Genomic DNA, 26,503 nt, shown 5'->3' on the forward strand with positions numbered 1-26,503 from the left:
TGGATGCAGGAAAGGCTGTGGATGTTGTCTATTTGGACTTCAGCAAGGCCTTTGACACTGTCTCCCACAGCATACTCCTGGAAAAGCTGGCAGCCCACGGCTTGGACAGGAACACTCTTTGCTGGGTTAGGAACTGGCTGGATGGCCAAGCCCAGAGAGTGATGGTGAACGGTGCTGCATCCAGCTGGCGGCCAGTGACCAGTGGTGTCCCTCAGGGATCTGTGCTGGGGCCTGTTTTATTCAATATCTTCATTGATGACATGGATGATGGGATTGAGTCTTTCATTAGTAAATTTGCAGATGACACTAAGCTGGGAGCGTGTGTTGATCTGTTGGAAGGTAGGAGGGCTCTGCAGAGAGACCTGGAATGGTTGGATGGATGGGCAGAGTCCAATAGGATGAAGTTTAATAAGTCCAAGTGCCGAGTCCTGCATTTTGGGCCCAAAAAACCCCTGCAGCGCTATAGGCTGGGGACGGTGTGGCTGGACAGTGCCCAGGCAGAGAGGGACCTGGGGGTACTGGTCAACAGCCGGCTGAACATGAGCCAGAAGTGTGCCCTGGTGGCCAAGAAGGCCAATGGCCTCCTGGCCTGTATCAGGAACAGTGTGGCCAGCAGGAGCAGGGAGGTCATTCTTCCCTTGTACACAGCACTGGTGAGGCTGCACCTTGAGTACTGTGTCCAGTTCCTGGGCCCCTCAGTTTAAGAAAGACATTGACGCACTTGAGCACATCCAGAGGAGGGCAACGAAGCTGGTGAGGGGCTTGGAACACAAGCCTTATGAGGAATGGCTGAGGGAGCTGGGGTTGTTTAGCCTGGAGAAAAGGAGGCTCAGAGGTGACCTTATCGCTCTCTACAACTTCCTGAAAGGTGGTTGTAGTCAGGTGGGGGTCAGTCTCTTTCTCCAGGCAACAACTGACAGAATGAGAGGACACAGTCTCAAGCTGCATCAAGGAAAATATAAGTTGGATATTAGGAAGAAGTTTTTCACAGAAAGAGTAATAAAGTACTGGAATGGCCTGCCTGGGAGGTGGTGGAGTCACCATCCCTGGATGTGTTTAAAAAAAGACTGGATGTGGCACTCAGTGCCATGGTTTAGTTGAGGTGTTAGGGCATGGGTTGGGCTCGATGATCTTGAAGGTCTCTTCCAACCTACTAATTCTGCAATTCTGTGATTCTGTGATAGTACCAACTGTTTTCAAGACATTGAATTTTTTCAATGAAGACAGAAAAACTGAAGCACAGACTAAGACTTTTGTGCTGCCTTGTTATATTGCAGTGTATGAGAAAACATCTCTGAATCATCCCTAACAGCTCTGAAGACCTCTCTACCTCCACAGCTCTAGGAATAAAGGCTGGGGCAGGGAGCTCAGGCAGGGGGAGGTTGGGAGCTGCTGGGATCCCTATCAATTTCCAGGATGGGACTGAGGCCCTGCTGGATGATGCGGACACATGCCCTGTATACATGGCATGCTCAGCTGGCCCCTCTGCTTGAAGGGAGGAACATGGCTTTGTTGAGACCTATCAGTGATAGGACTTTAAAAGTGCTAGAGGGAGAAAGTAGGAAATAGGATGGCCTTGGAGCCATCAGCACCCTGAATAGAGTTCAAACAGCTTCATGATAATTTCTCTCTGTCATGCTGCACAGCAGTATGGGGGCATGTTCTGTCTCTAGCATTTGCCTGATTTGCTTTAGTCTTCCACATGCTTTTTTAAAGGTTAACTGCAGGTACTCCAGGATTTTTTTTTCCATCTTGTTTTCAATTCTAATTTTAGGTGCAACTAACTTTTCAGAACATTTGCTTAATCACCAATACCTATCATACACTTTAAGACAATTTTGGTTTGGAAAGCTGAGGCACACATCTGATTTATTAAACACCGTTTCCCCAGAAAGCTTTTGTGAGCTAGATGAGGCTGTTAGGAAGGTTTGTTTGCTGGGGAGTGTAATAACCAAACAAACTTTGCCATTCATCCTTGTCCCCCAACCTTCCCACAATAAAATTATTAGCTCATTTTCTCATAATCAACCTGGCTGACCCTCAAAGGTTAACAAAGCAAAGATAAAGTGCCCCATATGCATTTGACAGTGGTATTCATATTAGCTTAACTGGCTGCATTAGACATTAAGTATCCTGATAGATGTCTCCTCTCTTCTCCCAGCTCCCCCTGCCTTTTTTTTTTTTTTTTTTTTTAAGAAAAAGCAGCTGGTCATTACCCCCAGAGGCTGTATAGAAGTAACACTACCAATCACAGACTGTGCTGTATTTCTTCTGAGTAAAATCAGTTGCATATATCAGAGCTTAATGCCTATCATCCTTGCTTTGCTCCCAAAACTGTTGTCTCCCTGATGTGTTTTGGGGGAGCAAGGGTGACAAAGGGACCATAGGTTTGTGTTGGCAAGAAAAGCAGGGACTGTGCTGTGCAATCCACTTGGTGTACAAGGACACGCACATGCTTACGGGAACTCAAGCACACAATGCAGGGCGTTCTCCCCTACACCTGCATTCCTGAGCTCAAGACCACCACAGCTATGAGGTTGCTGGCTGAAGGACTAGCCTGGCAAACACTCTGCATAACCTTGCCAGGTAGGAGCAGTTCTGCAGGGCTTGTGGGATCAAGTCCTCATTGCTGGAGGTGTGGATTTAAAGAACGAAAAGTCACCTGACCCTTTTGAGGATAGCTTGCCCGCTTAGGTCCTCTTAGGAAGGCTAAAAAGAGGCATTTAAAAGGCTTCCATTAACTTTCATCTTCTGTAGGAAAGATGTTTACTTAAGCTGAAAAAAGTCTCAGCTATGATTTATGAGTTTCATTCAAAGTAGTCTCATATCTTAGATTTGTCTGTAGTTCCCAGCTTTCTAAATCCAGTTGAGTGGGTACTTTACAATGGTGACCTTTTCATCCACACTGCTTCTTTGTGCACTAAGATCATGTCTGTGTTGTGGACAGACAATAATCAATTAGTGAAATGGTATCTCGTGATTGAGAATATGAAGTAGGCTTTGCAGAGGCTGACAACAGCTCTTTTAACTCACCCCTTTCTCTATGTCTCTTAAATATCCCACAATATCAAAGGTCTTTCATTAGAGCTTCAAACTCTCTCAAATCCATGCAGGCCACTATATACCTCAGAAGACTATGAACTGATGTGAGCCGACAGCAAGTGGCAAGTTGCCAGAATGAAGAACAACTGACTGTTTTCAAAGCTTTGAAAATATTTGAAAAGGAAGGACAGAGAGAGAGGTGTTGCACTTCCCTTCAGGACTGCTCAAATGCCACTCTTACAAGTGTCAGCTGTGGGAGTCTGAAAGTCTTAGAGAGAGTTAAATCACAATCTGCCAGTTCCCCTGTCTCCTTTTAGCTTGGCAGCAGTGAATTTTCTGCCTCTTTATGTTGCATCCCACCACAAAGGGAAAATTTTAAACAGGAGAAACAATGTTCCTTTGAATTACTGGAAATTAAAGGAAAGCAGGAATGCCAGCTCATTCTGGGGACCCAACTGTTTCTCAGCACAGCAATTCCAAGTTTTTATCCAGTCTTTTAATTTGATTAAAGGGAGAAACTTTCTTGCTAGAGCTGTGTTTTTAAGCAATCATCGCATTCACAAAATCTAGACTTGTTACCGGTTTCCAGTTTCCCTGGAATACCAAAGTGATATTCCACAGAAAGGAAAAAGCCTGTATCCTTGTAATAATCTTTTTTCTCTATTAGTTTTCTTAAATGTTTCTTGTCACAAAATACATAGAACTCCCCATATACTGCCCATTTATGCTTAAATACTAAGAAGTTTTAAATGGCTATACATAAAACCGTCATCCTTTATAAGTGGGGATAGAACAAGATAAGAAGTAACTGAGACACGGCCTCAGATGTGTGGAAGCACGAACTGGAGCCTATCACTTGATCCTCAGAACAAGATTAACAGTGGCCTTCTAAAGAAAAACCTAAAAACTCTTGGCAAGGGATATAAAACTAAAATTAGAAAGGGAAGAAAAATACTATAGCCAAGATGGTAACTACAGAAAATATGTTTTTCAAGCTAGGCTTAAGAAACTAGGCTGTAACTCCTCAATAAAGGCTGTCATGATGTGAAGTTGGTGTCTCTTGACTGACAATTTGTTTGGATCCTGAGCCCTTTTATCTATGATCAATGACCAAGTTCTTCCCAAACTTGTATATTGAGTATTCAAAATGAAAACATAGTCCCACATCTTCATCTCAAACCTAAAGCTGGAGGGGATGGCAACAGTACCCATGCCGAGCTCTCTTGGGTGCTTGGAACTGTGGTATGGCAGCACCAGCTCATGTTTTGTTTCTCTCCCAGAGTTTTGCCTTTATTAGGATTAGACCTTGACTGTTCTTAGGTCGTCAGCTGGCTCTGGTCATCAAAACCACCTTGACTTTCATCTCTGGTACATCAGGAGAAGTATCTATAACTGTTTTCTCAGATCTGGATTTCAGCCCAATAATCCATGCGATTGTTCTGTGTAGCTTGCAATAACCCACAATGAAAACTGCTCCTGAAGACCACACACAAATGCAGAAAAGCTGAATGGCAACCATAGCTCCAGGGAGCACCTTCTCATAGACCTCTAAAAATGCATTAGGTTCTTATCTTCTGTGGTGCCTCAGCAACAGTGGAAGTCAGAAGAGATGTTTGCACGAGTAGCTTGAAGACTTAAGCACACTGAAAGGTTTTAGTGAAACAACCTTTTCTATAAAGCTCTGCTATAAAGCCTGTTCTGTTGATTTCAGTGTGATTTATACAGTGAAGGAATAAAACTGCTTAGTTACTGAGGGGAAATTCGAGGTAATTAATACAAGTTTTTGGAAGATTATACAGATACATGTTAAAGCTGCTTGTATATCAAGCACCTGAATTTGGAGAAAATCTGGCAGAGTGTAGCATATGCATAAAGTCTCCAGAGAACAGCCTGTGGATTTACTATGTGACCTCCATGTATTTGGTCAGGGAACAAATGGTATGAATATAGATCCACCCAGGGAGAACATTGGATGTCATGAACTGGGTTGTTTATTCTGTCTAAAGGGGGAGCATTAATGACAGTCTTCAGTTACATGGGGAGAAAGAAGGCTGTCATGGGTTAGCACTGGCTAGATGTTGATGCACCTATGAGGGTATGTTTTTCCTAATGAGCTACTGTGAGATGTGGTCAAGAACAGAGCAGAGCAAGCTTAAAACTTGAAAACAGAGAACAAAACTTTATTACATTACATAGGAACAGGAATAGAAAGAAAAACTCTAAACACACACACAAAACAGAAATGAAACTTTCCCAGAACATTTCTTCTCCCCCAATTTCCACCCCCTACACTTTACCCTCTATAGACCAAACCCTTGGGTTTTAAATCAAACAATCACCACTCAAAAAAACACCTAATCTTCAATTCAGCAAGGGAGAGAGGAGTCTCTCTCGCACCACAGACTGCTCTTCAGAAAACACGGGTCCACTCTTTATGTGTTTCTATGTCACCCGTGGCACCACCCGGAGAAAGTTGCTGTGGTAACACTCTCTTTTCTATGTCCAGTGCTCTCACCACTGTCCATGGGCTAAAACTGCATATAGGGCCCTTTTAAGGATGCTTGCATGCCGAGCTCTCCCCATCTTTCCCCTGGGGCCGAGGGTTCCAAGAGCAAGTTTCCCCTGAGGGCAGAGGGCACCACCACACCCTCCCCCTCTCTTCTCTGCTCGCTCCACTGCAGCAAGTTGAGCTGGCCACATCCACCCCAAAATGCAGTTTATGTTCAAAAGAGACTCAAGTTCAGTCTACGGCTAACATTATGCAAGAAAAGTCCAGCTCAAAAAGCTACTCTTCTTCATCCCTGCCCATCTGGGATTCTTTTCATCTTCTTTTATCATCTCAGTCCCAAGCTGTTTCTCTCTCTCTTCTGAAGCCACTAGCCATGAGAATCAATGTCTGGGGAAAAGTTTCCTTCTGCCAAGAAAGGGTTAACAGTTTCTGGCTCCCGGCAGGGTGCAGGCTCAGGCACTCCCAGGCTGGGCAACTCCCACGCGGCTGGGCACCTTCTCCCGGAGGGGGGTGGGGGGGGTGGGGGGGAGACACACGGAAGGCATCTCTACAGTTTTCCACCCCTACATCCTGGATGGGGCCAGCTCAGCTCTAGTTCTGTCCATTCTCTTCCCCACCCCCGGGGCCCCAGCTTACTTCAGTTCAGCCACATGGTTCTCCTCAGCCCGGCCACGTGGCTCCCCTCCCCCACTCAGCCTAAAGCTGAGCAGGGGAGAGGACATGTCTCCCTGCTGAAACCGGAACCCAAAAGAGTCAGACCCTCTGACAGTCCCCGCTTTTAACCCCTTGTGTCCTCGGAGGCGTGTCCAACTTCTCAGTGGCTACTCCAAGTGCCAGCATAAAACTTGACTGCTGATTGGTTTGCTCACAACTCCCTGAAAAATTCACCTCCCCCTCAAACCGAGACAAAGGCATAGCACAGAAGGAAAAAAAAAAAACCTGCTCTGCATGTCTGTGGCAGATGCGATGAGCTGATCTAAGGTTATGTTTTAAATGGTAGAAGCTTTCTAATAAGTTAGATTAATTACTGCATGTAACTGTGTTATTATGCAACCTTCTTCATCAGGGACTTTTGAAAACAAGTTGGATTGGTCTGGTACAGGTCTGGCTGGTGTTGCCCTGAAACCAAGGAACAGGGCACCAACAAGCCTATTTTTCCTATGTGTTTATGAGCAATTGGTCTGGTTTGTAAGTCGCGAAAGGCACAAATTGGGAGAAATAAAACTAAATCACAAGTGGGAATGAAAACACATTTTTAAATTAAATCATGCAACAATTAAAACAGTGTAAGATGTTTCCTCAACTCCTCCAGCTTCACTGTGTGGAAGTGAACCCCCAGCAAGACATGCAGGGGCAGGCAGCATCTCTCACAGGGACATAGGGCATCTCATGGCTCACTGCCCCTGGCAGGGATCCCCAGAACCTGCTCCTTGGCTATTTCAGCACACACAGTGTACACTGTGTAGTGTGGGAGCTGCCTCTTTGGCTGCCAAAAGTTGAGTTCACTACAACATCCCAGTCTAGGTGTGGCAGAGCCATGAGAAAAACAGAGGAGGAATGTGCGGAGGGGTGTAAAGGCTACCATAGTTTGGCCAGTGAAGGGGCTGAAAGCTCTGCTTTACCATCTGGACATGTGGGAGCACCAGAGTACACCTTGGAGCCATCAACTTTCTCTGCATTGTCCCCACTGTCCTCTCAGTATGACCTTCAGCTTTTAAAAAGAAATTTAAGAAAACTGCATTTTGTAAAAAATTCTGTTTTCAACAGAAGTGTGACACCAACAGGATTTCCTGTTTGAAGTTCAAAGGATAATGGAAACCAGAGCTGTATAAATAGGTTTTCTGAGGACACTGCAGTCCACAAGGTTTTATTCTCTTCTATCAGTTCTTCGCTTATATGTTTATTTTCTAATGTTACTGTCCCAAGACGATGAAACCTTGAAATTTTTAGCTTTCCAGTGATTTTTTTTTCCCATCTACTGATCTTTCACTCTGCCAAAAGCCATGATGAAATCATTATGAATAACTGACTTTTGACTGGTGCTAGGAAGTCATCAACCCAAGAAATCCATGCTATATCCAAGTCTGAAGCCAAATGGACAATGATCACAGAAACTGGAAGATGATGACAGTGACCTCTTGGTAACCCTCTCTAAACAGCAGGTTGATAACATCAAGTGTGCCTTGAGGAATGGTTCAGCCACCAACGCTTGCTTATCCTGGCAGGCTCACAAGAGGCTGAACAGCAGAGCTTGGCCAGAACAGCAAGAGAAGTCAGCTGTTGCTCTTGGGGAGCTCATTTTAATCAGCAGCCCATATCACCATTGCCATTTGATACATGGGGTAGCTGAAGTACTGAGAGGAAAACCATCCCTCAAATCACATCCTTTCTCCAGACATCAAAAACATGTCAAAGAACCAGTTGTGCATCTGATTAACACTGCTCAACACACCTACTCTAGCATAATGGACTGAGATGAAGAAAAAGAGACTGTTCTGTTTTCCAACTCCAACATCTTTGCCAGTGTTGAATTCACAGGCACTGGGGAATTACCGAATGATGTCCTGTGTGGGTCACAATTTGAAATAATTTTGCTGGCCCAGACTTCACAGAGAAGTTTCTCATTAGCATCTCACTCATCACGCACTTCTTTGAGCACCCCTGAGATTTAAGGCTATAACTCCCATCCCTGCAGCCTTCCTATTATAATTATTGGATACAAAGATTCTCAAAAAACCAGCAAAGATGAAAGGGTACTTTAGTTCAGCTTCCCCGTATTTGTTAAAGATATCTAATAGTCAGGGTGATGCTCAAGAAATTGAGCAATACTGGTCTTAGAGTATGTTGGCATCCCAGCACCCAAGGTAGTACCAAACAAGCTAACCCGGGGAGCAGTGCAGCTCTGTGGAATGGCCTGTCCATACCAACCACCTGGATCCACCATACTCCAAACCTAAACTACGGAAAAGAGCTCACAACTGGCAAGAACAGACAGAGATGCCAACCTCATCTTGAGGGATCTGGTTATTGCAACAGGAGGGTCCTTTTGTTTCTTAAATTCAACCTGGTTCTGAAGTTTGACCTTTCAGGAAACATTTCTAATCTGGTCATACCATGGTGGCATTTAAAGCAACTACTTAATGAGCTACAGTGTTTTGCTAGAAGTGCTACACAGTACAGTTAGGTACAAAGTTTGTATGGAACATAAATCACAAAAAATGGGAACTGGAGAGCTGTGTGATGTGACATTATAATTTCTGTTTACTCACATTTTATAATCCTGAATTAATTTCTTTTGCATAATTGGCCATATTGTAGAGGCATTTAATTTTTATTTCCCTTGATTTTATGCAATTGTTAAAATAGTACAATTTTTACATCTGGGTAGAAATTACACAGTATCTAGTCTTGTTGATGGTTATGTAATGTAGGAGGGGAAATCACTGTTTGCTTCACTATCATGTCCTCTGTATTAAGGTCAAAAATCAAACTGATTCAAGTGTTTTTGCAATTAGACCATCGTATCACTGTGTCTTGGTTTGAAAGACAGGTATCTGCTAGGAAGGGGGGCAGGACCTCCCTAGAGATGGAGAATTCAAATCCCCTCCCTCCAAATTATTCTAATTTAGAAAATTAAAGGGGCTTTCAGGAAGAGGTATGGGGATAGGAATAACAGTTCTTTACTAGTATATATGACAAAACAACAAACAAACAACAACTACAGCATCAATAATAAACAGAACCAAGAACATTGAGGGCTTTCTTTCACAAAAAGCCCAGGGCAGTTTGATCTCGGTGCCCCTGCATGACTCTGAGAGGCTGAGCTGAAACGGTGGCAAGTCCCGGGCTGGTGGATGAGATGAGGAGCTCTGCCCTGGTAGCTGGAATGGCAAGGGGTGTCCCGGCAGGGCTTGGCAGTGCTGGGCTACAGAGTAGCAGGAGAGCTTCAAAGCTCCGAAGAAGCAGCGGCGGTGGGGGGAGGGCTGGAGAAAGTGAGCTCAGGATTCCTGGGTACACGAGCAGATGATGGTAGATTCCCCAGGACGAGGCAGAGGCAGAGTGATGGCCGTGAACTCTTCCTGCAGCGAGGGGCAGCTTGACTGTCTTCCTTGATGCTGAGAGCAAGAGTGCGCCCCCCTCCCCCAGCTCTTTTTACCTTTCCCAAAGCTTTCGTTCTCTCTCCCCTCTGAGGGACACTCCCAGTTAAAAACAATAGGTGTAGCCTTGTGCTGCCATGTCCTTCAACTACTCTCTTTGTTATGGCTAAGTACTGTCATTACGGTTTCTTAGAAACTTATGGGAAAAAATTCTGTAAGTGAAAAAAGAGGCAAATCTAACCCCCAACACACTGAAATGCAGGAACTGATGTCAGTAAATTGAGGGAGGTTTAGCACTAGTTAATTTTTAAAATGCATGAATTTTGAAGAGTCTGGCTTGGACAAGATTTAATGAATTATTAATCCTCATATGTCACAAATCCCATGCTCTTCATTCCTGCATGTCTGCTTATATCTATATTCACTAGTCACCATTTTCCCTGTAAATTAAGGATAAATTAGCTATAAATTAGGTAACAAATTTTATCCATCCCACATTTTCTTTTGTTTGACACAGATTATTGTAGATTTAAATGCCAGAGAAGACTTATATTCATGTGATATGACCTCCTGCGGAATACAGTCACAGTGTCATTGAGGAGTTTCTAGATTAACCCCTTAACTGCTCTTTAAAGCTACAATAAGAAGGCAATATGAATATTTTAGAAAGAAATATAGCTTTAACTAAAAACCTTCAAGGGATAGGCAAGGTATGGCATCCTTACTCAATTTTTTTCCAAAGCACTGCTAATGCCCTAAATAAATAAACAAACTATCCAAATGAAGAGACAGTTGAATGTAGTGCGAAAGGACCCTATTGTAAGCCATAGAGCCCAGCTAAGAACAGTGACCTTGTCCTTCTGGGGCCTCCTTTACATCTGCCTTGAAGTTTCACTGTGTTTTCCTCAGCCACCATGTATGCAGTGGGGCAGCAGTGATGCTAGGAAGGAGCAGAGCAAATCCTTCAGGGATGTTGTGGGGTTTCGAGCCTCAGTTCACCTTGGGTATGAAGGCAATCTCGAATCTGTCCTGGTCTTCCCTCCCATCTAAGCTTAGATTGTTTCTCTGTGTATAAACTACAGTACCTTAGGTGCAAAACATATAGGAAATCCTTAACTTATACCACATGTGTTCAACTTTTTATCCCAGCAATAATAGAAATCTCACTAATAAGGAGCTTTGATGTGTTACATCACCCTTCTAGCCATCTGAGTTCACTGCACATCTTTTCTCCTCTAGGGACACTGGCAGTTGCTTACATGTGTTAACCCAGGGCACAGCTGCAGCCACTGGTCTTTGGCTAGGCCAAGGAATCACATCCCATAATATCAAATCCTAGTGTTAAGCATCATTGTAACTGCTTACACATCTTGTTCCAATGTTAAAGAAGAGAAAGCTTTATCATAGGGGTAATCAGAAATAATTTTGCATCTATGCAAGTCCAGAAGATTTAAGGTTTTAGAACAGAAATTGAGCTTTCTGACAATGTCATGCATGAGTGCCCTTACCTAAATAATAACCATTCGTATGTAGCCACAAGTGAAGCCAGCTACCATACACAGACAACAGGAGCGGGAGAGTGTAAGCAGAAAATCTAACTTACCAAACTGGAGTTTGGCAAGACGTGGGCAAATTCACCTCCTGTCAAGAAAGTGCTAGAGGGGTTTCTTGTCTGGGAGCAATTTAGACCTCTGTGTCATCTGGCAGTGGCAGAAGGGTGCCAGCAGGATGGAGGCTGTGGCAACACTCCAGGAACAACCCAGTAAGCCATCAACAAACTTCTGGGTATCTGACTTCTGCTTTCCCGAGTCTCATACCGATAGCTGAGTACAAGTCAGCTGAGACTTTGATCTGAGGATGTGTATTTCTGCTGGGAAAAAAAAAAACTCTGAGGACATAAATGTCTATCTCAGCTAACCCCAGAAGGGGAAACAACCCATCTGACATCCCACCTTTTGGTCCCTTTAGGTCCGCAAGTGCTCTACCACAGCTATTCCCCCACCTACTTTTCTCCTGGGAATCTTTCCCAGTTTTGCAGAAGATTGTATTCCCCCTGCACTGGGTATATTTATCCATTCATTCATCTGAGCTGCTTTGCATTGACAAACTGCCCAGATACGGGTGCTATAGAAAATAAGCTATGAACCTCCAGAACTGACTAAAACTAAAGAAGATTTTCTGTGAAAGAAAATGACAACTTCTGTTGCTGCAGAAATGTCTGTTGTGCTTGTAACAACACCTTCCACAGTATATTGGTAAGAGGTGGTAGGAATGTGCCAAACCTGTCCATAAAACAAACAACAAAAAATTCTCAGGCTCTCATTCAGTGCCTAGTTTCCAGTTTGTGCCCTGTGTGCGGCAAGAAATAAATGTACATACATCAATTGCATCTGAAAAAGTCAGAGTAGTAGTCTGAATTATAACTTGAATGCATATTGATGGGATGAGATACTGATCCATTTGCACAATAATGTGCTATATTTACGTCACACATCGTGGCACCTTCAAAGAGGCCAGTCATAATTGTGATGGATTAGACTGCAGAGTCAGTCCTAGATGCAGTAATTGTTTCACAGATGCTGATGATGTGACTTGAATTTCTAATGAATTATAGCTGAAGAAAAATATGTGGAGCTTCTAAATGGTCTGGATAAAACACAGCTATGGCAAAGACTATAAAGACTAACTCCTGCACTTGGGGGAAGGTAGATTTACTTTGAGAGGTAGAGAGTTCACCCCACAATGATTGTAAGGACAACCACAAAGATATTTTAAGGTGCAAGCAAGTAGGAGTATGTCACCATGGGATTTTCCTAGTTTGCTGAGCATTCATATTAAAGTAGAAGGTTTGTACTTTCTCACACTCTTTCATGTAAACAGCAGTTATATTTTATAAACATTATTATTGTTTTCACATTCTTCTCCAAGGGGAATAATGATTGTGTGACAGTCCCTTTAACCAATGTGGTTGAGAGGTGGGAATACCACTCTCCAATCCATGGTCACCTTGCTAAAAGTATATAATAGGAAGTAATAAACAAAGCGAGAATTCTCCTCTGCTGCTTTTCTGCTCTCCCAAAATTCCTGACTCAGCATGTTATTTGAGTGAGGCAAACAGCGACAGGAGTACTACTTCATAGTCTCCCATTTAAAACCAGTAATAAAGATATTGTGGTCATTTATTTTTGCTAGTTCGACATTACAAATTACATTACTTTATATTTACTGTGATTTGCAGTTGCTTGAGGAAGATTTTTACTCAGGTGTGACTTGAGGATAGGGAATAACTTGAGTGTAGACAGAGAAAAAGAAGTATAATGAAAAGTCATCCCATCTTAGATGCATTTCAAAGAATGAAAATCTGGCACTCTTAATGCATGAATTAACTTTGTATTTTGAAGAACCAAATTATTCCTGTGTTCTCTGCAATGTCTAACACCAGTGCCTTTTATGCTGAAAGTGGTCAGAATTTGGGGGAACATACCATGAGATCTTTGAGAATGCCATGAACAATAATTCATCTCAAGATAACCTTGTGGGGTTTGAGGACAGCATGAACCTAAGACCCTTTTCTGACCACAGATATGCTCCTCTGAGGGGTTTGCAAGCTAAGTTTAGAGAAATCAGGGAGCTCTCACTTCTAAAGAAAATGGTGGTTTATCTGATAGATAGTAAGGAGTTGAGAAGAAAGATTGCCTGGGAATTCTCAGAAGGAATTTGGTTGCAACCCACAGGGTACACCAGAAAAAAGCCGCAAGGCAGACTTTGAGGGCCAGACAAAGTTTCTCACAGCTTAGTTGAACAGACTAAAACTTTTTTTAGAAGCAGCTAGACAGCACAGTGTTAATTACTATCGTGCCCTTTATTTCATTTCGTTTCATTTCATTTCATTTCATTTCATTTCATTTCATTTCATTTCATTTCATACTTGCGAAATGCAGCAGCCTACACACTCATGTCTGTGGTTCACCTGTAGTTTTTAGGAATGAAAGGTGTGAAGGCAAAGAATGACTTCCAAATTAGTCTGGCATTTTATTTGTGAGACACTCTGGGAGCATCGCTCTGCTGCCTGGCCTAGTATGACACATCAGAGGAATCCTTTTCACAGAGCTTTCTGCTAAGCATGGAACATCGTCTCCCTGGGAAAGCTGCTCATGTCTTGTGGTACTATAAAGCTAGGGTGGGAAAGACCTCTAGAAGGGAATAAGCTTACCTACTACCATGTCAAAAAAAACCCCAGGCAAGGCTGATAAACATTTTTCCATCTCAATGTTCTTAGCTTTCCCTGCAAAAATTCTTTTTTAAAGTACTGTTATTTGCAGCAAGAACTTCTCTACTTCTGAAATAATAAAACATAAATTGAGTAAAGGAAGAAAAAAACCTGCCAAACTTCTGGAGGTCAAAAATAAATCAAAAAACAAATTTGGCATTTGGAGGAAATGAATACAAGTTATCATATAGGGGCTTGCTGGTCAAAATGTGCATTTGAATTGTCCTGCTACTGAAATCAGAGCTGCAAGCAGAGAGAATTCTGCTGGATGCAATATATTTAATGAATTAGTATTACTTATAAAAGCATTTTAGAATCATATTACTAAACTGCATAAGGCAATACTGCACTGAAAACTATATAAATTACATTTAAATAACATTTTAAATTATATTTTAATTACATAAAAATATTAATGTAGGATAAATACATAAAGTAGATCAACCATGATGGGAGAATTTTTTCAGTATAATAGTTCTTCCTATGTAGTAGCAATACCAGCCACATGTAGTGCTTCTTCTGACTCTGCAGTACAAGCAGAGCTGACCTGATAATGGAGAACCCTTCAGATTCTCCTTTATGCAAACCAAAAATAAAAGCATCAGAACAAATTTGCATATGTCCAAATTTTCTCTGTGCGACTTCAAATCTGTAAGACCCACTGTCAGTCTGCCTTCTGTCATTTGTGACTGGTTGAGAACCATAAAACAACAAAGCATAAATTACAAACAGAGTCAAGCAAGGGCTTTATCTATGTTAACTGAGTCTGTGAATTCTGAGAAGATGCATGTGAACAGGATTAGCTTGTGATTGTATGGAATTTGCTCACTGCACATTGTCAGTACATTTATCCAGCTAAAAACTTCACTTTGTAAATAAAGAGTATATAAGAAAATGGGATTTCCCATCCCAAAAAAGAAGAAAAAAATCCTAGCTCCACAGCTACAGAGCTCAATTCAAAACCCAAAGCACAGTTTAAGCAATGCTTGATGTCTATATGTAAATTTGAAAGGATGTTGATACCTGAAAAAACGCGTTTCCATCAAACCTTTCAAAAATCACTATTTCTGTCAACGTTACCGATCTATTGACGAACTGTAAGAGTTCCTGTGGACAGCAGTGAAGCATGGCTTTGTCTTGTGTATTGTGCCACTTGCGTGGTCTTTAGGAATGCCAGTTTTAAAAGACCCTGTCAGACAGCTGAGGACAGAAAAAAAGGGTTTTCCCTACAATTGGAAACTTGGTGGCAATACTCCAAGTCAGACAAAAGAGGTTTGGCACACTTAACCAAATTACAGGATTAGCACCAAGTCTGGGAACCATGGTTTCAACATGACTTCCTGCCTTACCAAGGGCAAAATGTGATGACAGAGGAGTCTACGCAAATCATTCAAAAGCAGAGAATATTTTTTGCACCACTACGAGAGATTTATTCTGGTAAAATATCTTCCTGTGTGTTAAATGGGGTAAAGGAAGTCACTGTATTTTCACTCTTTTCATCTTGAAGAACAAACCTTTAAGGAAAAGGGAGACCTGAGGGTGCAAGATGCACTAGGATAGTGAAACACCCCTTGGGTGTGCTTGCAGGCTCACGCTGTGTGTGGGAGCTGGTCAGGGCGAGGGGTGCTTGAGCATTGCAGGAATTGTCAGGAACTGGCTGTCCTTCAATGGAAACTAAAACTGACTTAGATTTTCTCCTATTTCGTTTCTCTTTCAGATACGTTCAGAGGGTAGCCTTGTGGATGGCCCCGGAGCAGGCCAGATGGAACAGGGCAGAACCAACCATGTTGATGGCAATAGATCGAGTCCATTTCTAATACCACAATCTTCTCACGTTTTCCAGACAGAGCCTTTTGCAGTGAAGCTACAGAACGGGAGTCCAGCAACAGAGAGGCGTGAAGTGGAAGTAAATGGAGACCACAAGCCACTATTCAATAAAAGCAACTTTGGAGTGCCCCACACAAAGGGAAGTCCAAACAATCATGTTAGCCCCAACCTTTTACAAGAAAAGAAAGTATACTCCAAAGATATGCAAAATGGTGGGATCAAACGCACTTTTAGCGAGCCCTCTCTGTATGGACTTCATGAGAGCAAGAAAGTGAAACAAGACAAAGAGGTAAATGGAGAAAAAGCTGAGCCAGAGGACAATAGTGAAAAACCAAGTGTCTCCAATTGTTACAGTGAGAAATCTGCGAGTTTTACAAGACAAGAAAACAAAGCTTCAGATTTGATACCATCTACAAGATACAACAGTGTTGGTTCAGAAAACCCTCGTGATCTTCTGATTCAGGATGAGCAGGAGCGGGAAAATATTCATTGCCATAACAGGGACATTGTCTTACTACTTAAGAACAAGACAGTGCCAATGCCTAATGGTGCTACAGTTTCTGCCTCTTCCATGGAAAGCATGCATGGTGAACTGGAGAAAACACTGTCTCATTATCCAGAACATGTTTCTATAGCAATGCAGAAGAACACATCTCATATCAATGCCATTACCAGTCAGGCTACCAATGAGTTGTCTTATGAGACAACGCATTCATCCCATACCTCAGGGCAGATCACTTCCCCACAGACCTCAAACTCTGAGCTGCCTCAAGTGCCAGCTGTAGTGGTTACTGAGGTCTACAACACAAAAGATTCCAGTAAAACACCTGTATTGCCAGGTAGCTGTTCACTTCAGAAACCAGATCTACAGCTACAGCAACAGATTCCAGGCTATGATCCTCACCAGTTACCTGTAGGAAACAGTAATATTCATGGAAGCATAGGGCAGGCTCCCAACCAAGACCTCTCTCTAAGTTCCAGCATTAACCTGCAAGCTCAGAGCACTGCTCTGGAAAGGTACTCTGAGCAAGCAGAAAATAATGGTGCTTTCTTTACACAGAACTCAATGTTTCACAAAGATTCCTTCACCCCTCCTGCTCCAGAAATGAACAGTGCACTGTCTGCCGCGGTGCAAGAAAGACACCATTCTTATGACAACAGATGTGATGAAACTCTTTCTGGGGAGATAAAAAATGAAGGGCGACAGGAGGGACCAATGTCAGAAAGTCCCAGCCTCAGCCAACAACTTCACCCTCAACAGAGCCTTCTGCAACAGGCACAAACGTCACAACAAGATGTCAGTGAAAGCAACCCACAAGCTGCTGTGGCCGCCTCGATTCCGCAGTGCCCTGAAGAAGTGGCGCTGGCATCAGAATCTCCCCTCCAAAACCTGCATGCACACAGAAGCGAGGGTGAGTTGCAACAACACTATCAGCATTTCCCAGGACAGAGAGAACCTCAGACTCCTCCTGACAAAGTAAAGGACCAAGTGAAAGAGCCTGTGCAACAGGCTCAACGTTATTCAAAACCAGCCTGGATAGAACTGGTTTCCACCCAGTTCCACCAGGGAGAGCCTCCCCAGAAGCCCAGTGAAGCATTATTGTGGTCAATTCTTCAGTACCAGGCAAGCACAGCCCAAACAGTCTATACAAAACAGTATGCTGGATGTCCTGATTCATTAAAAAGGCCTTCAGGACAGGCCCAGAGCCAGAAGATAATGCAACAGGAACAATTTCCTCCACTATACAAAAACGAGAGCTCCCAGCTGCAGCTGCATCCCCCAGCTGACCAGCAGCTGCCATTCCAGAAACACTCACCACAGCCACAGCTCACAAAGGTGGATTCCCTTCTCAAGTCCCAAGTGCAGCAACACCCTCCACAGCAGCTCCATTTCCAGCCAAGATCAGAACTACAAGCAGAACAGTCTTTAGGGGCCCCCTTGAAACAGCAGCACTTGAAGCCCCAGCCAGGGGAAAACGGGCAATTCTTGCATTCACATATCTTGCAACAGATGCTGCAAAAACAGGCACATCCAGTGCAACTGCCATGCAGTCCACAGCTAACCCCAAACCAGCAGCAGGCTCCAAAAATGAAAACTAAAGACCTGCCCCAAGCTGTATCCCACCCCCAAAGCAATGCTGGGCAGCCTCTAGACAGGAAGTCCATCAATCAACTTAAAATAGATAAATGTTTCCAAACTGGGAGTAAGTATGCTAAATCAGCTGCATTCCCACTGCCTAAACCTCAGCTAGTCCTAGAGCAGGTACAGACCATGAACAACAAAGCTCCCCTTTACACTCAGAAGGCAAATGCCAGTCTCCAGCACCCTTGCCCAAACAACAGGCACCTGATTTCCAAGAAGAAAGGGAATGCCACAAATATGGAATGCTTTGGAGCCAACAAAATGCAGGACTTGCAACATATGCAGTATTTTTCAAATAACTTGACCGCAAAGCAAGATGTGAATCATTGTTTTCAAGAACAAGAGCAACAGACACAACAAACCTCAGTTCTACATTTGCCACCTCTCCAGTCCTCACAGGGCTATGGTGCTAGTCTGAATCAAGACCTCCCGAGCAAACAAATTCCACAGATCCCTCAGCAGTACTTACAACGCAGCCAAACTGCCCCCCACGCCCAAGACCAGAGAGGCTGTCATTTGCAGTCCCAGACCTCTAAGGATTTTCAAAAGCATGCTGCTCTGCGGTGGCATCTTTTGCAAAAACAGGAGCAACAAGCATACCAGCAACCCAAAACTGAGACTGGTCCTGGTGCAGCACGCAAGCCTATAAAAATCGAGGCTGGCACAAAGTCTGATGTCTGCATGCGCCCATCAGCTGGACAGCTGAAAAACAAAATGTGGAAAAAACCAATTAAACAGGAGAATCAGCACTTTGGCTGTGAGAACATGCAACAAAAGAGCATCATTGAGACAATGGAGCAGCAGCTAAAACAGATACAGGTCAAATCACTGTTTGATCATAAGACTTTTACTCTCAAATCACCCAAACATGTGAAGGTTGAAACATCAGGCCCTATTACCATCCTATCACAAAATACCAGTGCTGCAGATTTTGACATTCAAACCCCAATCCTAGATCAGCAAGGAAACTTGTCTTCTGAGAAAACCCTGACCAAAAGAACAGCTGGAACTGTTCTCAATAATTTTTTAGACTCACCTTCCAAGTTATTGGATACTCCTGTAAAAAATTTATTGGACACACCTGCCAAAACCCAGTATGATTTCCCATCTTGCAGCTGTGTTGGTAAGTGCTGAGATGTACTAAAAACATAATAGTTCACAGGAAGGAAATGAGCCTTCAAGTTGGGATCACAAGGTTAGTTGGATGTTTTTGTTGGAAGATTTTTTGGGGTTTTTAAGAACAGGAATTAGTGAAGACTTATAAAACTGGGATTTTACACACTTATGCCTACTCCACTTACCAACCCTACATATGGGCCCTTTCTCATTATTTCATAAAGCAATTACCTATTTGATTTTTCAGTCAGAATCCTTATGGCCTCACATCAATTCTCCTTGAGCAGCAGACATGTAACAACAACATACTGATAAAAAGTAGGTCATAACTTTATGACCTAATTTATTTGTCAAGGTTAAATACAGTTTAAAAAAAAGAAGTCAACCATCCCAGTCCAAAACTTTAGAGCCTTATGGCCATTTTTTTGTTTTAACAGTGAAACTGTTGAAGTTTCTCTTAGCAAAGCCTAAGCGAAAACAGATTTCAGATTATTCCTCACTTGTTGCAAGAGCTTATTCTCCTTTTCAGGCATTTATCTCCTGTAAGGCTAAAGAGGTCCACAGTTTCATAGAGAAGCTACACAAGCAGCACCAAAAAAGCAGTGGGGGGGACTCTTGTTGCTCGATGGCAAATCCTGTCTCCAAGAGCTGGAAACGTAGAGCAGAAGGACAGGCATGGTCCCCTAGGCCAAGCTTTCATACAGTACTGGAACTGCATGTAGTCAAGTGTAACAGGCACTGTTAGACTCTACTAGATAAACTGTTCAGGCTGAGACAAAAGGTTCAGCATGAAAAATGAGAAGAAAATGAAAATCCTTGTTACCGTTTCAGTTACTAGGATTTTGTATCAACTATAAAAGAAGAAAGTTGAATCAATGCTCCTCCAAAATGCAAAATGGACCTTTTTGCCTTTTTGAATGTTGGGGCTATGTCTCAGAGATATGTGGGAACAAAACCAGGAAGTAGTGTATTTCTAGAGCTCCCAGGAAGAACTCTGGAAGCCAGTTCCTTGCTGTTCCTTGTTTTATAAGAAACAACCTTCAAAATGTAGGTTTTTTTGAAAACACAGTTGTCATTTGTTGGGTATTGGTGATTGATTGAGAAATGGGAAGACTGATTCGGTGATCAGAATTCGATTTTACTCAGGTTTCCCAAAAGCTTATATACTATTTCAGACAGGTTAATGATTTCTACTACAATAATCAGGTTAAAAATCACACAGAAAACTCATACATTTTACAACAATTCTTTGCTTGCAGAAGTTGAATGAATCTTCTCTCTTCCCGTAAGCAGGTGTAATCCCATCTCCTGTAATTTTAACAGTTCTGTTTGTTCCTGCCATGGCATCTTGGTTATCAAACTAGCTATGCTAATCAAGTCTGTTTGACTCTCTGTCTTGTGTATTCTCACAACTCCTCCTGATGTATCAACCAAGGACACCCCTTTGATGGCTTTATTAATTAATCTCTGTACACATTGAAGCAAGCAAGGTATCATAACTAATACAATTATTATTAAAATCATTACATGCATTCTTATCCTAAGAAAATCTTTTGGCCAAGGTGTCAAACCCCAGCCACTAAACAGGTTATCTTGCTAAGATTTAGATTCTACCTTTAGTTTAAAAACACTGTAAAATATAAGGAATAATTATAACAATACATAATATAATGCCTAATACATATAAGCTTATTTTAACTAAATTTCTAATCTATTTATGGATTCTCTAGCTTTCAGGAGTTTTATCAACTATTCAAATCTATCATCTGTTTGCAGGGGGTTTTTTTACACTCTCAGGGCTGAGGCTTCAGCTTTCCTCACGATTCTTGCAACATAAACTGAATTTGTTACTAGATTAAAAGGTACAGAAAAATTTTGAAAAGCTCTGACCACAGTAGCAAGTTCAGTAATTTGAGAGGATCTCCCAAATGTGGATACATCTGATCTTTAGGCACTAGAAAAAGAGTCTCTTTATACTGTTACTGATTTATGAGAGTGACTAGAACCATCCGTGAATACTGTTAAGGCTTGAAGTGGAACCTCACTTCTCTTACTTTTTTATTAATTGAAATAAAGGTGTTAAAAGCTTATGTTTTGGATGATGTATTGAGATTTGTCTGCTGAATTCAGCAAAGGCTATTTGAATAGCTTCAGATTGTTGAAATATTTAATTCAAATAAAGGATGATAAGAAGTAGCAAAACAATGGAAAATTTCACTCTTGCAAGAGAAGTTAGTCTCTGTCAGGCTTTAACAATTAGTTGGGCTATCATTTCATGTTGGGTACTGATGGTTTTCGTCACTTGGTGAGGTAAAAAAATCAATGGTAAGCACAGGGTCTGGTGCTTTGGAGTCTCATAGAAATATCAAAGTGTGGGGCTGTTTTGCTAGATGCAAAATTATTAAAAGGAAAGGCAGTTTAGGTGCCTAGCGTGCAGCTTGCTGGTTTACCAAGTTCTGCAGTGAATGTTGAACTTGTAAATTAAGTCGTTTAGGTGATAAAAGGTTTGAATCTCTCTTTAGCAGTTCAAACAAAGGACTTAGGTCTGCATTTGGGATTTCTAATAGGGAGCTTGCCCCTAAAAAATTTTTGTACATCATCTAAAGTTTTGATTTCAGTTAAAATTTGCAAAGGTTGTGCTGAAATAGAATGCATTCTTATGCACCAGTCTAGATATTTCTATGGGGATCTCCTTTGAACTAAAAATCAAACTGGTTATCACAATCTTTGTCAAAAGCATGTAAGTTTAACAGGCTACGTCTGAGCACTAGAAACAATTCTCAGTAAATATCATGATAGTCAGGAAATCATCATATACCCTTATTCTCAGTGGCAGTAAGCCACTGTGCTCTAATTCTTCAGGTGGATCAAATTAATATACACACATTAATCATTGAATTTGTGCATTATTTTTGATGCGTCTTGATGGATCACATTGACAGCAAATATCTCGTCTTTTATGAGATGCACAGTACTACAGTATGTCACATATAACACATTTGCATTCAACTTAGGTTTGATGACAAACTAAACAAGAGAAGGAGAGAAGCAGTCCTGCATTATGTTCTCACTCAAAGGCTGAAACCATTTGTTTAGGGTTCATCAAGAACAATTTAAAAAATTGAAAACATAAAAGAGCTTTCTGCAGTCTTTTCAGCAGGGGTGCCATCCTCGGCTCCCCCTTTCCTGTTAAGAACTTAAGACACATTAATTTACTAAACTGGGTTTTTTTGTTTGTTTTCTAGGTTAGTTTTAAAGTCGCGCGCTTCAATGACTTTTATACAAAATCTGACTGCATAAAAATTCTCTACTGAGATAGAACATCTTTCTCCCACAAAACTAGTGGCGCAGACAGCACAAAAGGCTTGACAGTAGCTACTGTCCCCTCAGACCCTGTAATTTGTACTAAGTGTTGGCTTTGATAGCTTTGACTGTTTCTACCCACCCCTTAAAGGACCTGGGGGACAGGCATTAATGGCCAATCATTAGGCCATTGGTTTTGTGAGATAGGGCTAATAGTATCAATGAGTCCGGTTAAAATTAAGTGTTCGCTTTTTAGAGTCACTTTGCATTAGCATGTGGGACGCTGAGATGTAATACCTTGTGTTCAGAAAATTTGTGGGCCCCCTGTTGAACCAAACTTGCTTTCCCTCTGTTTAGCTATGGGGGTGTATATAAGGGTACTGCTGGGAAAGGTACGAGTTGGGCAATATTGCCCCCGGCCGGTACTACACAGGGCGGCTGGGGGGTCCAAGCCATGATCTCTATCCCTCCAGCTGTGTCAGAGTCGATGATTGCTGGTAAAACAAGCAGTTGTGTTACCGAGGTAGATGATCTACCTATACGCAAGGCATGGTAACTGGGTACTAAGAGTCTATAGATTTCTTGTAGGGAGACAAAAACTGAACAATTACATAACCTTACTGCACTTCTTGGGGTGGCTGCACATAGGTTGGAGACGGTCTGGTGGATGGGGGCTGGGCCGGCTGGAAGCTGAAGGTTGCTCCTGGTTACTGTGTCAGCTGCTGCATCCGCTGTAGGATTTGTCTCTGCACTCGTTGCTGTTCCGTGCTGTGAGATGCTTTTCTGTAAAAGTTGGCTGTTTTGGTGAAACTTGAAGAGGCATTGATTAGCAAAATAAAGGCAAAGTCTCTGTCTTTAAAGGCTTTCTTTTTTATCTGTAACCAATTGTTATGCATATTTGAAGGGAATAAGTCTGGATCTCTTTTGGGGCTGGGTTCGAAAGGCTCTCGTCACTGCTAGAGTCAGAGTCCCCATAAGTGATTAGCATTTGGTGGCTCTGGGGTCGCTGGTGGGATACCGGTAGGGCTGTAGGTGGCGGCTGGGCTCTATCCTTGCTGTTCATTGGGAACTGGGAGCGGGACCTGGGCAAGTTTCGGTCTGGCACGGCCGCCGGGGCCGTCTCTGTGGTAGCCTCACAGGCTGCCTCGCTCCCCCCCTGTTTTTTAATCACGTCCATGCAGGAAGCAAGCGTAGCTCTGGCTCGTGGCCAGGCAGCATAGCCAGATCGTAGAGCTGTATGCCTACCTTGTCCCAGTAGTGGAGAGTAAAAATAGAGGAAGGGGTGGTATCGGGGAACATGCATGACACCCATCGTAGGAGCGACTTAAGGTCCTGCTTAAGGATGGGGGATCCATGCTTGCTCAGCAAGCGTAGCATGGTTTCATTAACATCTCTCTCGTCGGACACGTCCTGTCCCATACCTTGAGTTCCCCTGGCTCACCTGTCACGTCGCAGCCTACAGGCGATTGTGGGCCCAAACACGGTTCTCTCACAGTCACAATCAGTTCCAGGGGCGTCGCCAATTGCCATTGGGTAGCTGGTTCTTCTCTCCTCACACGGGGCACCAGTTATTGGCGATTGATTGAGAAATGGGAAGACTGATTCGATGATCCGAATTCCATTTTACTAAGGTTTCCCAAAAGCTTATATACTATTTCAAACAGGTTAATGATTTCTACTAATACTCAGGTTAAAAATCACACAGAAAACTCATGCATTTTACAACAATTCTTTGCTTGCAGAAGTTGATTGAATCTTCTCTCTTCCCGTAAGCAGGTTTAATCCCATCTTCTGTAATCTTCAAAGCTCTGTTTGTTCCTGCCATGGCATCTTGGCCATCAAACCAGCTATGCTAATCAAGTCTGTTTGACTCTCTGTCTTGTGTATTCCCACAGTTGGGTTTTTTTTATTATTGTTTCTTCCATATAGTTAGCACAAGTTTTTCTGGCAGTTATTTCCTTATCCTCACTATTATTTTTTCATACTGAAACCACTAAGCAAACTTAAGAACTTATCCTCCATTTACATTTTAAATCTTCAGTCCTTGCAGACACTAGGAAATACAGGAGTATGAAACCCTCTCTGAAGAACCCAGTGCCACAGCATAATCCATAGGTTTACTGCTCTTTCTTATCAATATTGTCCTTAAGAAGATTAAGCCATTCCCCACTGACAAGTTCAGATTTATACCATGTCTTCCTCGTGCTTCCACAGGCTGTCTCTCAAGAGCAGCATCACCCATCCAGCCCTTGGAGTTAGCATGGCAAAAAGCATCAAGTCAGCATTTAGACATCAGCCAGCACAGCTCCACCATCTCCTGAACCCAAGCAGGGCCTGGCCATTTCTTTCACACAACTGGAGCCTGCTTCCTGGTATCAAACCAAACATACAGCATGTATTGTGACTGCTGATATGGTCCTACCTACACACAGAAAACTGAGGCCACATTCTTGCCATCCAAGGGTTTTGACCAGGCCTTGTGCATGATTTTTTTCAGAAAACTTGGATGGTTTTTTTTCATTTCACTGTCTTTCCGTGGGTGGCAGGAATGCTCTGTGTAACCTTAGTGGACAGTTTTTCAAGCTGTAAGTTCCTGCACTGTAACATGTCTGCTGAAAAACAAGTACAGTACAGCTCCCTAACATCAATATTTACCACTGTTATGCCATTTATCCTCCTTTCTATAAACTGGGAGAGAAGGAAGTGGGAGAAGGAGAAACAATTGTTTGCTGATAACAGGAAAATGCCAATTTGAACGTCAGTGTGGAGCCTGAGATGTGGAATAAGTATTTGTACTAGGGAAAGGCACATAGTCCCTATCACAGCTGTTTGCAGGATTAGCCATTGCTTTGCATGTTGTGTACAAACTGTGCGGGCAAATACCTTAGACATAAGTGTTGGAAAACTGACCCCAGGCCCATACAGCAGTCTACTAGCAAGCTAGAGATAAGCTTTGCAGTGTGACATTTTACATGAAAAAATTAAGCTTCAAAGTAATAACCTTTATTTTGTTTTAAACAGAGCAAATTATTGAAAAAGATGAAGGCCCCTTCTATACTCATCTAGGAGCCGGTCCTAATGTGGCAGCTATTAGAGAAATCATGGAAGAAAGGTAATTAGTGCAAAGGCACAGAGCAGATTAACATTTATCCTTTTGTGGATGTCAGAATTTTTCCAGTTTTTACACATAAAGAAATAAATAACTGCAAAACAAGTAATTACTTGTAGGTTTAGCTACTCCAGTGTTGCCAACATTACGCACCCTGCTATTCACCAGAGAGTCACAATATTTGACAGCGCTAATAGTCTGCTGGCTGGCACAGGCTGTGCCCTGGGAGACAGACGCCAGCAAACCCAAGCCAGAACGAGTTCTCACCAGCCTGCCAAGCAAGGTGGCTGGCAGTGGCTGCAAAGGCAGGCATGGTGTTCCCGCTGGCTAGGAGAATGCCAGCAGAGGAGGATGAAGAGCAGAATACCAGATTTCAACATTAGTTTCCCCTCACCAAATTACTAAATGTCTAAATCTCATTCATTCACATCCAGAAGAGTGCCACAGAATTGCTGGATGGGATTTCAGCCCAAGAACCGATAAGTAGTGCTGTGAGAAAACATTCTCCTGCCTTGGAGTATTGCACAAACCCAGTCTTATCTTTATTATGGACAATCCCTGTTATCGTGTTGTGTATTTATTACATCAACACCAACCAAACCAGGAATTTTTAAAGGCACAGAAGAGATACATATGTGCTGTTTAAAAATATGTGTAGGCACAAACCTCACCAGCCTAAGATATACAAATTAAAAGCTGTCACAAAAGTGACTTCTGCACTTTGAATTCTGCATTACTTGTAGCAAATAATGACCAGATTTTTAGAGGTACCTGGGAATTCAGTTCCCCCCGAACAAAGAAGCAAACAAAAACCTCTTCAGTTAAGTCAGAGACAAATGGGAATTTGATTTATTAGTACCTTAAAAATCTGAACTCCAGAACAGCAGTGAAGCTCCAGCTAGTTGCAGAACCAAAAGCAAGTGGGCTTTATTGCAGTGCTGGGTCTGAACTAAGGAGCACCATTTCTTAGCAAGGTCTGTTAGCTTGTGCTCGTCATTGCACAACCATGGGACACTTGCAGCCTATTAAACCCTTCAGATTAAATCTTAAGGTCCTTTCTCTTTCTTAGCACCTCCTTCCCTGTGAC

At 42.5% G+C, this 26,503-nt stretch overlaps 1 protein-coding gene across 4 annotated transcripts in view; it reads left to right on the top strand.

The window, feature by feature from the left end:
- LOC134565159 (methylcytosine dioxygenase TET2-like) overlaps positions 1 to 26,503 on the top strand; it is a 91,836-nt gene that overhangs the window by 47,879 nt on the left and 17,454 nt on the right. For 3 of the 4 annotated variants that reach the window (XM_063424616.1, XM_063424617.1, XM_063424619.1), the window contains exons 2-3: positions 15,636 to 19,011; positions 25,329 to 25,419. In XM_063424616.1, the coding sequence (XP_063280686.1) occupies positions 15,636 to 19,011; positions 25,329 to 25,419 (3,467 nt within the window). The remainder of the gene's footprint in view (positions 1 to 15,635; positions 19,012 to 25,328; positions 25,420 to 26,503) is intronic. The other variant, XM_063424618.1, reaches the window with a different exon arrangement.

This window comes from Prinia subflava (assembly GCF_021018805.1).
Source record: "Prinia subflava isolate CZ2003 ecotype Zambia chromosome W unlocalized genomic scaffold, Cam_Psub_1.2 scaffold_37_NEW, whole genome shotgun sequence".
NCBI classification, from domain to species: Eukaryota; Metazoa; Chordata; class Aves; order Passeriformes; family Cisticolidae; genus Prinia; species Prinia subflava.